This window comes from Gigantopelta aegis, chromosome 7 (genome assembly GCF_016097555.1).
Source record: "Gigantopelta aegis isolate Gae_Host chromosome 7, Gae_host_genome, whole genome shotgun sequence".
Taxonomy (NCBI): Eukaryota; Metazoa; Mollusca; class Gastropoda; order Neomphalida; family Peltospiridae; genus Gigantopelta; species Gigantopelta aegis.
This window is the reverse complement of record NC_054705.1, coordinates 10,116,719-10,128,292: the sequence shown is the minus strand read 5'-3', so window position 1 is coordinate 10,128,292 and position 11,574 is coordinate 10,116,719. Positions and strand designations below refer to the sequence as shown.

Sequence of the window (11,574 nt, the reverse complement as noted above, 5' to 3'; positions counted from 1 at the left end):
GTCATGGTGGTACCTATCCGGCAGGCAAAAATTCATCTCTCCAGGATATAGAATCACCTATATATCTACACGTGTTGAACCCATTTACAGGTTTCCAAACAAGGATGGTTATCAGCCGTTTTATCTAGTGTTACATCCGTTAACTGTGTACTATTCAGTTTGTTAATCGGAGATCACATCTGATGTACTTAATTAAAAACTTACACCAAGAACATATAAGAGTAGCATGAATTTGCTGTTACATTATCTTCACCCGTCTCCGACTAAGAGTTGTCTCTCCTGACTTGAAGCTAGCAAGGTAAGTTGTAATCTTACATATATGTGTTACTATTACAACACTAAAACAATTCGTTATTTCTCAGTTATTGGGCTATTTCTCGATCAACCATATCAAAGGCCGTGGTATATGCTATCCATTTCTAAGGGATGGTGTATATAAACTATCCTTCGCTACTAACGGAAACAAATGTAGCAGGTTTCGTCTCCAAGACTAAATGTCAAAATTAACAACTGTTTGACATTCAATAGCTGATGATTAATAAACCAATGTGCTCTCGTTGGGTCGTTAAACAAAACAAACTTTTAAGTCAAAGGTACAGATGAGAAAAAATATCAACTGTGACGGTACATGCTCTTAATTTGTTTTCGCCTGTGGCGATTTTAATTGTGTTAGAGGGCCGTGTGCAGTTTAATTGCACTTAAGCCTAGCTGGGCAACTTGTTACGTAATACTTCGCGCGATCGGTCATTCCAATATGCACTTAGTCCAGCTGTGGAGGCCATGTGGCGAGTAGTTACGTAATACCTCTGCGAGTGCGGTTTTTACAACCGTGATTTGGCGACGATGGCGTCAGTAAGTCTGACGATCAGAGAGCAATAATACCGCTTGGTCGCGTTGGAAATATCAGATGATAGGGGGAGGTACCGCCTTGTACCCCCAGGCGAATTCTGATTTTATAATAAATAGCTAGTTTTTAGAGATATCGAGGAGAACCAGAATAGGAAGGCTCCCAGGGAACGTAGTCCGTTGGACTTTGGTAAATATTTTTATTTCTGCTCTGTGTATAACCTTGATGTGATTGATGTGACTTTAAATATTTTAATACTGTATTATACCAATATTCTTTAGACAGTGTCTTCGGTCATCTGACGAAGTAAATCGTAGACTTTTTGTTCTAACATTATACGAGTATTTGGTAATATAAAGCTTAGCCAGTGATCCTAGACGACCTAGGTAAACTGTAGGTTATTGTCTTTATTGTGATAGGTACCAGTATTAATTCTGTGTTACAAGGTTACTGAATGAGTAGTTAGGGTTAATTAAAAATTAACCCGTTAGGAATAGAGCTGTAATTCCTTTATTAATTAAGTTCCCGAAGAAGCGTTTCTCAATTATCACACGTTACTGAACGAGTAGTAAGGGTTAATTAAAAATTAACCAGTTAGGAATGGTGTTGTAATTCCTTTATTAATTAACTTCTCCTGGAAGCGTTTCTCAATTATCACACGTGTGGGTGTGGTGTAACGGTGAAGTGATTCGCATATTGTGTAACTAGACACCTAGAGATTATCTAATTAAGTGATCAGTTCTGGGTTGTTATTATTGCTGTTATTAATTAACTACTACGTCTGTACATTTGTCAGCGTAGGATAATACAGATTCCAAAGTGTATTGTGTTTTGTTGTGTTTCTAGTGAGCTAAACGTGCTATAATAATATATACTTTATATAAGATCGTATCTCTGATCATACCTAGACGAGCCATACTAGGGTTTAACCGCCTGTTACAGAGAGATCTAACAGATATACAGTTAGGAGAGATATTTTGATAATCGTGTTTTATTCAGTTACGGGAATTATAGAATCCCCGTGACATCAACATATTTTTTAACAGTTTTTGATAGCCCCACACGAGTGTGATGACATCATAAATTGACGCCAAATATGTATACCACGATGGGAATCATGAATATGTAACTATGAATGGCGTTGTTTCTATTTTAACAATGAAAAAGTGTAACAAAACATTTATGATAGTATTTCAATCAATAAATATATCGCCAAGCTGTTAATTCGTAAATACAGACAATAACTAAATCCAATAGTTGACACTAGTTGCGCTGTTATCCTAAGATATTATTAGTTTTGTAATACCCATTTGTATACTCGTTTAACTCTTAACTGTATATATATATATATATATATATATACATATATATATACATATATATATAAGAAGAAGAAGTGTTTTATTTAACGACGCACTCAACACATTTTATTTACGGTTATATGGCGTCAGACATATGGTGAAGGACCACACAGAGGAAACCCGCTGTCGCCACATAGGCTACTCTTTTACGACAGGCAGCAAGGGATCTTTTATTTGCGCTTCCCACAGGCAGGATAGCACAAACCATAGCCTTTGTTCAACCAGTTATGGATCGCTGGTCAGTGCAAGTGGTTTACACCTACCCATTGAGCCTTGCGGAGCACTCACTTAGGGTTTGGAGTCGGTATCTGGATTAAAAATTCCATGCCTCGACTGGGATCCGAACCCAGTACCTACCAGCATGTAGATCGATGGCCTGCCACGACGCCACCGAGGCCGGTCATATATATATATATATATATATATATATATATATATATATATGTACACATATATATATATATATATATATAGAGAGAGAGAGAGAGAGAGAGAGAGAGAGAGAGAGAGAGAGAGAGAGAGAGAGAGAGAGAGAGAGAGAGAGAGAGAGAGAGAGAGAGAGAGAGAGAGAGATAATGGAAGTAATATAATGAAAATTAAAAGTCATTTCGAATACTTTATTTTTACAATGAAATCCTGTTCAGATTTTAATATGCTGGGGTTTTTTTTTCTTGTCATTGATATTCGAATCACCAGTTAATAACGACTTACAGTTATATCACTCTCCATCGTGCACTTACTACTACACTAAGACGTCTAGTTAATCAGCGAACCCAGGATCATACCATTAAAAGTACAATCCTTTAGTAGAATACATATGGAATTATGATCAAATGCTTCATTAAATATAATAAAGAAACTAATATTGCCATGTAACAAACCAGCGCCATGAGAATGAACCTAAGTTAAAATAACCCAAAACTGAATGAATGAATGAATGTTTGTTTAACGACACCCCAGCACAAAAATACATATCGGCTATTGGGTGTCACAAATGGTAAGTATATGAACATATTATTTATATATAGTTATGTAAAACCACAGTGTAAGGAGCTGTGGCGGGGAAGTATAATACAATATATAAAATCGAGTTAAGTATATGTTAAAATTGTGTTTAGAAGTCAAAGTGTTTTTAAAACTTTACAATTAACACTGGATGGAATTTAAACGATTCCAAAACATTTCTGTTGCCAAATATATCATTTCTCGTCGGCCTGAGACGAACACACTCCACCAAAATGTGCCGCACATTAAAATAAATGAATGCGTCAAATATGTATGGCCGATGCGGGCACGGCATAAGACTACTTCATCCTTCCTGCACCGCCTGTAGGATAACTGCCACTCTCCAAGGACTGCCTTGACAGAATGAAGCTTATTCGCAACCGCACCGTCCCAGTCATCTTGCCAAGTCGAACAGATATATTGGTTAATATGAAATTTAAAATCAGTGTAGGGGACACCAACATGGACACGGGGCAAGTTCAAAGCAGACTTGGCAGCAACATCTGCCTTTTCGTTACCCTTAATGCCAACATGGCTGGGTACCCAATAAAATATAACATCTTTATTGGCAATTGATAAAAAGACACACTTTCGTATCACCATCCCATCTAAGGGATAACCCAAAACTGATTTCAGTCAATCTTTTTTTAGCAATATGTCAATTTATAAATACTTTAAGATGGAATACCTGTTTGTTTTCTCATTCTAAAAATTGCACTTACTATTTATTTTGCAAGATTTTACTTCTCTGTAACTCATTTTCTAATAAACATGTCAACACCGTAACAGCTGGCAACAAACAGCCTCTGATGTACAAATCAAGACATATAACGTGATTCCTTCCGAGTAGAGGAAACCACAATCTGTCCATGCCATGTTAACGTCAGTCTCAATGTTCTACAACTAATCGTATTCTATCTCCGAGGTCAGGTGAATGTATTTCAAACATGGATCTTTATTTCTCTCTTAAAAAAACAAATTAACTATTGTATTTGTGATAAACATTTAGTGGTTCATCTTTTTGAGTAGCACATGAACATAGTTTAGTTATTTTTACAATGACACCCCAAAAAAGGCAACATTACTAAGACAACAGTAGTGACAAATCCACCCTGGCTTGTCTAATGGAGCTTCTTTTTCATATGGACATATAGCATTGCATTGTTTCTGTTTGTTTATTTGTTGTCGGTTTTCTTTTGCTTTGGATTTTTTTTCGGGGAGTGGGGGCGAGATTTGTTCTGTCTTGTTCTTGTTCTAAACTTTGAGAACAGTAAACTACTAACTAGAGCAACAACTCAAAAAATCCATCTTCATAATGGCCATAATGTGCCAGATTATTTCCGTATACTTAAAGCAATGGTTCGTAATGATGGATTTGACTTAAAATTTACTTAATTGTTTTTCAGATGAAGATAGCGATCATTCTGGTTTTCTTGGTTGCCTTGGTCTCATTGCAAGAAGCCGACGCCTGGGGCCGATTCCGATTCCGTAGAATTGTCAGACGAGTATGGCGTGGCGTGAAAAGGGTTGTAAGGGTAGTCAGCAGGGTGAAGACAGGTAGGTGAAGCTCGTGGTGTGGATAGGGTTATACGGTTAATTATCATATAATAGCTAGCATATCCACTGTAATCAAAGTATGTTATTTATCAGATCACATACTTTCAGAATGTGATAACGTTGAAATTTGATCAAAATTAATGGAGATCACAGCACTACGTTTAAGCAAATGTACTAGGGTGACACTACATTATTGACTTATGCATTCATAATCATCAAGGAAATAAATAGAATTCAATAGGAATTTTACACTCAAAGAGGTCCAGCTTTCAGAAAAAAACCCATTTAAGCACTAGTTTGGTTTTACGTAAGGATATACAAAATTACGTCATTCAAGTTTGACGTTATTTCCATTCAAAAACAAAACAAATCGCGTCACATATTATTACGCCATTTGAATATCTAGTAATCGCTGAATGAGATAAAAGTTAAGTATACAGTTTACAAAAATATGTTTTGGTTTTTAGGATAAATATATTATTACTCTCGTGTGTTTCGGTATCGTTAGTACCATATATTAGGAATACAAATAATCTATTATTCTCGCCAGAGGCTCGTATAATGCAATGTCTTTCCTAATATATGAAACCGAAGATATCGAAACACACTGTTAATAACCGTTATATGTTTAAATTATAGGTTGTATTAACAATATAAATATATTTAGTATTGTATATATATATATACTGCGATTGAACTGGCAGTATATTGCAACACTCAAGACGCACCAACAGATTCCACGCGACAACATTATACGACAAGAGCACGCAAATGGAACGTGACGCTAGAAACTAGTTTTAAAGAAACTGTTGACCAGACGGAGATCGACACTATACTGAACACATTAATGAACAGTACTCACAACACGAAGGACGCCATTGACTCGGCAGTTAAAGAAATTAAGAAATCCGTCGTCAGAACGGCCGGTGCAGTGTTTGGTTTTGTAAACACAAAATAATAGGCATCGGAAAAAAAGTGTTAAGACTATTTACAAGCCGTGATTTAAAAGAGACTATGTAACTGAAAGAAATGTGTTTCATAAGGCCAGAAATAATCACCAACAACAAAAAAGCGAAGACAGCCTACAAACTTTAAAATCCTCGAGTAAACAATATAAATATACAATAAGAAATTATAGCAGTGCACATCAAAAGAAATTAGAGAATGATCTTTCTAATACTATACAAACTGACCCCACAAGTATGTTTAAAATCATGAAACACACACAACGCATACCTAGCTACAATGATAACATGTGTGATGTAAACGAGATTGCTGAATCAGTTGACGCAAACGACATTTTAAATATACCTATATCTGGTGATGAGATTCTCAAAGCCGTAAAACATCTATAAAATACTTACACACCAGGCCACGATTAAATTATAAATGGATACATCAAAAATACAGTTGACAAGTTCTTGTTGGTTTATGTAGTTTTGTTTAATTTAATTATCGACAGTGGCACTTTCCTAGAAGAATGGATGGTTGGAATTAGTACAACAATATATAAAAAACACGTAGATACGATCAGTATATCCATTCTTCTAGGAAAGTGCCACTGTCGATAATTAGATGTTTCCGACTAATACAATATTTCTACGATTAAACTTACATATTCAATATATTTTCTTGTTCAGAATATCAGTGTCTGTATATTCAGTGTGTTTCTGGTCGTCTTAATATTTGTAAGAAGCCCAAACTGGATTTTGTCTTCAAATAATTTCGTACGTACGAACAAATCTTTTTCAGGAAATAAAATGAAATTTAACTTAGTACAAATATTAGAACGATCAGAAACACGTTTAATATGCAGCCACTAATATTTTATGCAGAAAAATATATTTGATATGTAATTACAGTCGTCAGAAAGTCTTTGTTAGTCGATAACGTCTTAAAAATTGCAGCAAACTCAGGAATGTCCCTTTAAAATAAATTTCAAAATTGAGTTGCTCTTTGTATGTTTTACCCTTTGATTACTGATATTTTCATTTCATTTCAACTGATTTTTGTGCTTATATTCAATTAAGTTTCAAACATCGGCTATCTCGGCTGTCTGTCCAGAACAGTGGGTTAGTTGTTAATTGTTAGTGGTTAGCGAAAGAAAAAAGGGTGTGATGGTTTTACACCTACTCACTAAGTCGTTAAAACTCGCTTTGGGTGGGAGCCAGTACCGGGCCTGCGAACCTTGTACCTACTAGCCTTTTGACTGATTTCCTAACCACGACGCCACCGAGGCCGTTTCAAAATATACTCTGATATACTATCTTTGTAAGTACTGATCGATGTGTGCTAAAACTAATTTGTTATGATAGCCATTTTCCGGATATATGGGTTTGTAATCATCACGTATCACTCATTTCTATGTGGTCTACGATATCTTTAACAACATTAATCTTATTGTGGATAGTTCATATCTCAAATATGTTACCTCACCATTACTTTGTATAAACATAAAACTAGTTTTAATCAGTTGCTTAAGATAACTCGAATCCAAGAAAAAAGAAGAAGGCGATTTTTGTGGATAGTCGACCCGATTGGCATTCTACCAAGCTCACCACAAAACATGAAAAACACGGGATCGGTATTTTACTGGAGGAATGTGTCGAATGGAATTGATTTCAACAGAATACCTTTTTAGTTGTAAACAATTATAATATGTCTGAAGATTTTAGAGATAAAAACTGAGGATAAGGCTAGGAATAATGACTATATTACATAGGTTTCTGATCTGGAGTTAACATTATTTGTGATTATCTTTGTTGTATTTTTTGTTAGTATGGAACAATGCAAAACAGTGCTGGGATACTATAAAGTCAATAGGGAAACGTGATGAGAACACTTTCGATCTGAACAAAGATGGCCACGTAGACCTGGAAGAACTCGGCAAGATGATTGGCGAGCGAGAAGCACGTGACTTAATGGAAGCCTTGTCGGGCTCTTGTAAGCTCGTTTCTGTCTCTATTTTCTGTAACACACATTATTCACAACAGTAATTTTGTATGTAGTTGTGTTGGTTACCAATGTTTCATTTCATAGCTGATATCGCAACAAGAGCAATAACTCAGCCACCTGTATCAGAGTCGAACATTAATATTGCTATTTCGCTTTGCAGAGCTACATAATTACTAACGACGCGAAAACGCTGACTCTCTTTTCCCCAGAAACTAAGAAATGCTCGGCGTGGTAAATGTCTGATCCTCTGTTACAAGTCAGTAAAATTTGCCTAAAGCTAGCCACCCATTCGCACGTAATCCGTGACCTGTGTACGCGTCCGTGTCCGTGTCCGTGAGAAATCGCTATATAGGGAAGATGCTGCTAAACATCCATTGATTTCCTCCATGTCCGTGATTGTTCACTGACACGAATGCGTTATTGTGAAGCTTGGCATGACCTCGATGATATCAATGGCAGTGGTACGTAGTTTTCCCCTCATGCTTTACACAATCCTGGGAGAGAAAGGGTGTTTTCACATATTTCAACACGTATTTATGGATGCTCAATTCACTTATACACGAACACAGACACGGAAGCGTACTTGGACGTTGTGCAACGGCCAGAGAGTAAATAAAGTCTTGTCTTGTCTTGCATCACGTATGAATGGACGGCTAGCTTAACTGAGTAGTTAATACTGAAGCGGGATCTGCACAAGTCGGCAGAATGCTTGCATAAATTATTTTGGCCAAAAGTTCGAATTGCTTCAGTGGATATAGTCTACGTGTCACAACTATCATGTTTGAAATGCTGTGGTATGTGTTATTCTGTCTGTGGGATGGTGCATATAAAAGATCCCTTGCTACTAATGGGAAAATGTAGCGGTTTTCTTCTCTAAGATTAAATGACAAAATTACCAACTGTTTGACATCCAATTGCCAATGATTAATAAATCAATGTGTTCTAATTGTGTCGTTAACAAAACAAACTTACTGGTGAATCCGTGGTGTAGATAAACAAAACAGTGGAAAGCACGTGTGAAAACTACCAACATGTATAACATCCACCAACCGATAAATAATGAAATCAGTGTGCTCCAGTTTTTCAAAACTGCCACCGTGGATTTTCTGTTACAACGTTTTAGTCAAACTGGTCCTCGCCCACGTCCACATACCGAGTACATGGAAAGCGCCTTTAAATTTTAACTATCAAATTTGTTCTCTCTTTGCAGTTGACCCTGTTCCAGTTGAAGAGTTTAAACGAAATGTTCGTGACCTGGCCGAACGTATGTAATGATATCGCATTTTAGCATTACCGTATATCTGATGTATCGTAATCATATTCAGTTTAGTTTTGAATCTGAGCTGCAGTATGAACTTGATATTTCAGTTATGGAATATACTCCTATATCGGTTTATAATTATCGCCGTGGTATAGAACTTATATATTCACATTTTAATTGCATTTTATTATTGTCAGTGTGTCTGTGTTAAAGATATTGTCCTGGGCTTGCTTTCATTGTAACATGTCCCCATATAAGACCACAAAATGATTTCACGTGTTAGAAATATCGCCACGGGTAATACACTCGTTATACTAAACAACTGAGCCGATGACGCCAAACCACATCTCTACTGTTAAACTGGTTTATGTTTTAGGAATCCAGTCAGGGAAAATAACCTTCTTATAGTAAATAAATACCCGGCCGTCGCCACTCCCCATCTCTACTGTTAAGCTGTTTTATATTTCAGTTTCTGAAGAAGACCTCTTCAAACAGGTTGAAGAACTCTCCGAGATGGAGTAGAATCGCCATCACGGTTATCAGAAAAGTAGAACTAATAAAAAATAGTTTCTCAACGTAACGAGTGTTATCTCTTCGCTATGTGATAGTTCATGCGTGTTTCCCTCGGAGAGAACAGCAGCTACACACGTATATGATATACCAGACGTATAGCACTGTGTTGGTCGAGAATCAGTCAATGGGTGAACTAAGGGTGTTCGGTACCACGGTTTAAATTCAGGGTTGTGGGTTGTGGGTGCGCATCTCGGCCTCGGATCTTCAGCTCTCCTAGAGTTTAACGGGTGCATATTATTAGGAGATGTACATCATCTGACGTCAGATTGGAGGTAGTTTATCGAGCATTTAACACCACTAATTGACATTTCAAACCGAATGCCTTTGTTTCGTTTAACGAAGATAACTCAACGACACCATGTTCTTTATAGAACAGTTTGGTAACGTGTCCCGTGTATTCGTATCCCATATCGGACTGAACTATTTTGGGCCGTCTGTCTTGGGATTCCCAAAAATTTGTGAGGCCTTCGACCACCAATGCGACCGTTTTGGACTTGAGTGGATAGACCCAAAGATATCTGGAGAACAGATTGATGACGGTCTAACCCTTCTACTTCCGCCTGGTTTGGCGGACGCTTACGTCGCACCCGTCTCGTCATGGTGTAGGTATCTTGACCTCTCAGCCATTGTTTGATAGGTTTTAGGGAAATATTAAATTTCCCCTCCTATTTCACAACCGTGTATAATTTGGCCGGTCCCGAGAAGCTACACGGATGTTTTGGATCATAATAGATGGATCGTAAGTACTCTTCACAATCAGCCATTTTCCAACAAATGACATCTGTTTCTAACAACACCTGTATTTTATAGCAAAACACAAAACAAACAAAATTAAAACATGATTAAACTTGTATTTTTAGTACAGTTCAAACGTACAAGCAATAAATGTTTAAAGAAAGTGTGGTCGACCTTCGATTAAATAAAGGTTAAAGTCTGTTTTGTTTTGTTTAACGACACCACTATTTTATATGTGCCATCTCACAGACAGGATAACACATGCCACAGCCTTTGATATACCAGTCGTGGTGCACTGGCTGGAAAGAGAAATAGTACAATGGGCCCACCGACGGAAAGAAAGAAAGAAATGTTTTATTTAACGACGCACTCAACACATTTTATTTTACGGTTATATGGCGTCAGACATATGGTTAAGGACCACACAGATTTTGAGAGGAAACCCGCTGTCGCCACTACATGGGCTACTCTTCCGATTAGCAGCAAGGGATCTTTTATTTGCACTTCCCACAGGCAGGATAGCACAAACCATGGCCTTTGTTGAACCAGTTATGGATCACTGGTCGGTGCAAGTGGTTTACACCTACCCATTGAGCCTTGCGGAGCACTCACTCAGGGTTTGGAGTCGGCCCACCGACGGAGATCGATCCCAGACCGACCGCGCATCAAGCGAGTGTTTTACCACCGGGCTATGTCCCGGCCCCATTTAGGACAATAAAGAGTAGGTAAATTTAATATTGGCTTTGCGTTGTCGAAAAGATGTCAGTCACATTTCATCAACATATCGATTTTCAACATGCAACTTCTAGCTAAACTTCGCCGTCTTGATCTCTCACTGGATGATAAACTGACAATCATTAAACGGTTTAAAATATATAAGCAAACGTTAAATATCTTAAGTGAAAAGTTCTTTATTTGAATATTGTCTGTTGGATACATCTTCGATACATATATAAGGGCGAAGATGACAAGAACTCTAGAGAGTACAACAGACGCTTTTGCATGAGTGCAAACACCTGAAACCCGGACACCTCTGTTTACCGTAAAAAATACTTGTTTCCTATGGGTGTCCGGTTTACATATATATTGAATCATGTCTTGATAAGAAAATAATATTAGAATCGACACATGTGGTCCGACATGTTGCTGCCTAGTAAGTATATTTGCTGCCTACATTTTCTCCTGGCAGCAAAAATACAGGCTGCCTTGTCAAAGAGTTATATAAACTGCCTGTGCCCCTCTGCCCTCCTTCTCCCGTCCATCGTCCGTCAACAATAGCG

At 37.4% G+C, this 11,574-nt stretch overlaps 1 protein-coding gene across 1 annotated transcript; it reads left to right on the top strand.

Moving 5' to 3' along the window:
• Nucleotides 1-236: 236 nt before the first annotated feature.
• LOC121376852 lies at nucleotides 237-9,566 on the top strand. The gene is made up of 5 exons (XM_041504639.1): nucleotides 237-298; nucleotides 4,620-4,770; nucleotides 7,549-7,713; nucleotides 8,936-8,989; nucleotides 9,456-9,566. Exons 2-5 carry the CDS (start codon nucleotides 4,620-4,622, stop codon nucleotides 9,506-9,508), a joined length of 423 nt encoding a protein of 140 aa, XP_041360573.1. The 5' UTR covers nucleotides 237-298; the 3' UTR covers nucleotides 9,509-9,566.
• The last annotated feature ends 2,008 nt before the right edge of the window (nucleotides 9,567-11,574 follow it).

What these genes read in the sequence shown, in the direction of transcription:
- LOC121376852 (XM_041504639.1), top strand. Translation starts at nt 4,620, where the DNA reads ATGAAGATAGCGATCATTCTGGTTTTCTTGGTTGCCTTGGTCTCATTG. An exon ending in AGTCAGCAGGGTGAAGACAG is followed by an intron (nt 4,771 to 7,548) that starts GTAGGTGAAGCT and finishes ATTTTTTGTTAG; the next exon opens with TATGGAACAATGCAAAACAG. An exon ending in TGTTCGTGACCTGGCCGAAC is followed by an intron (nt 8,990 to 9,455) that starts GTATGTAATGAT and finishes TTTATATTTCAG; the next exon opens with TTTCTGAAGAAGACCTCTTC.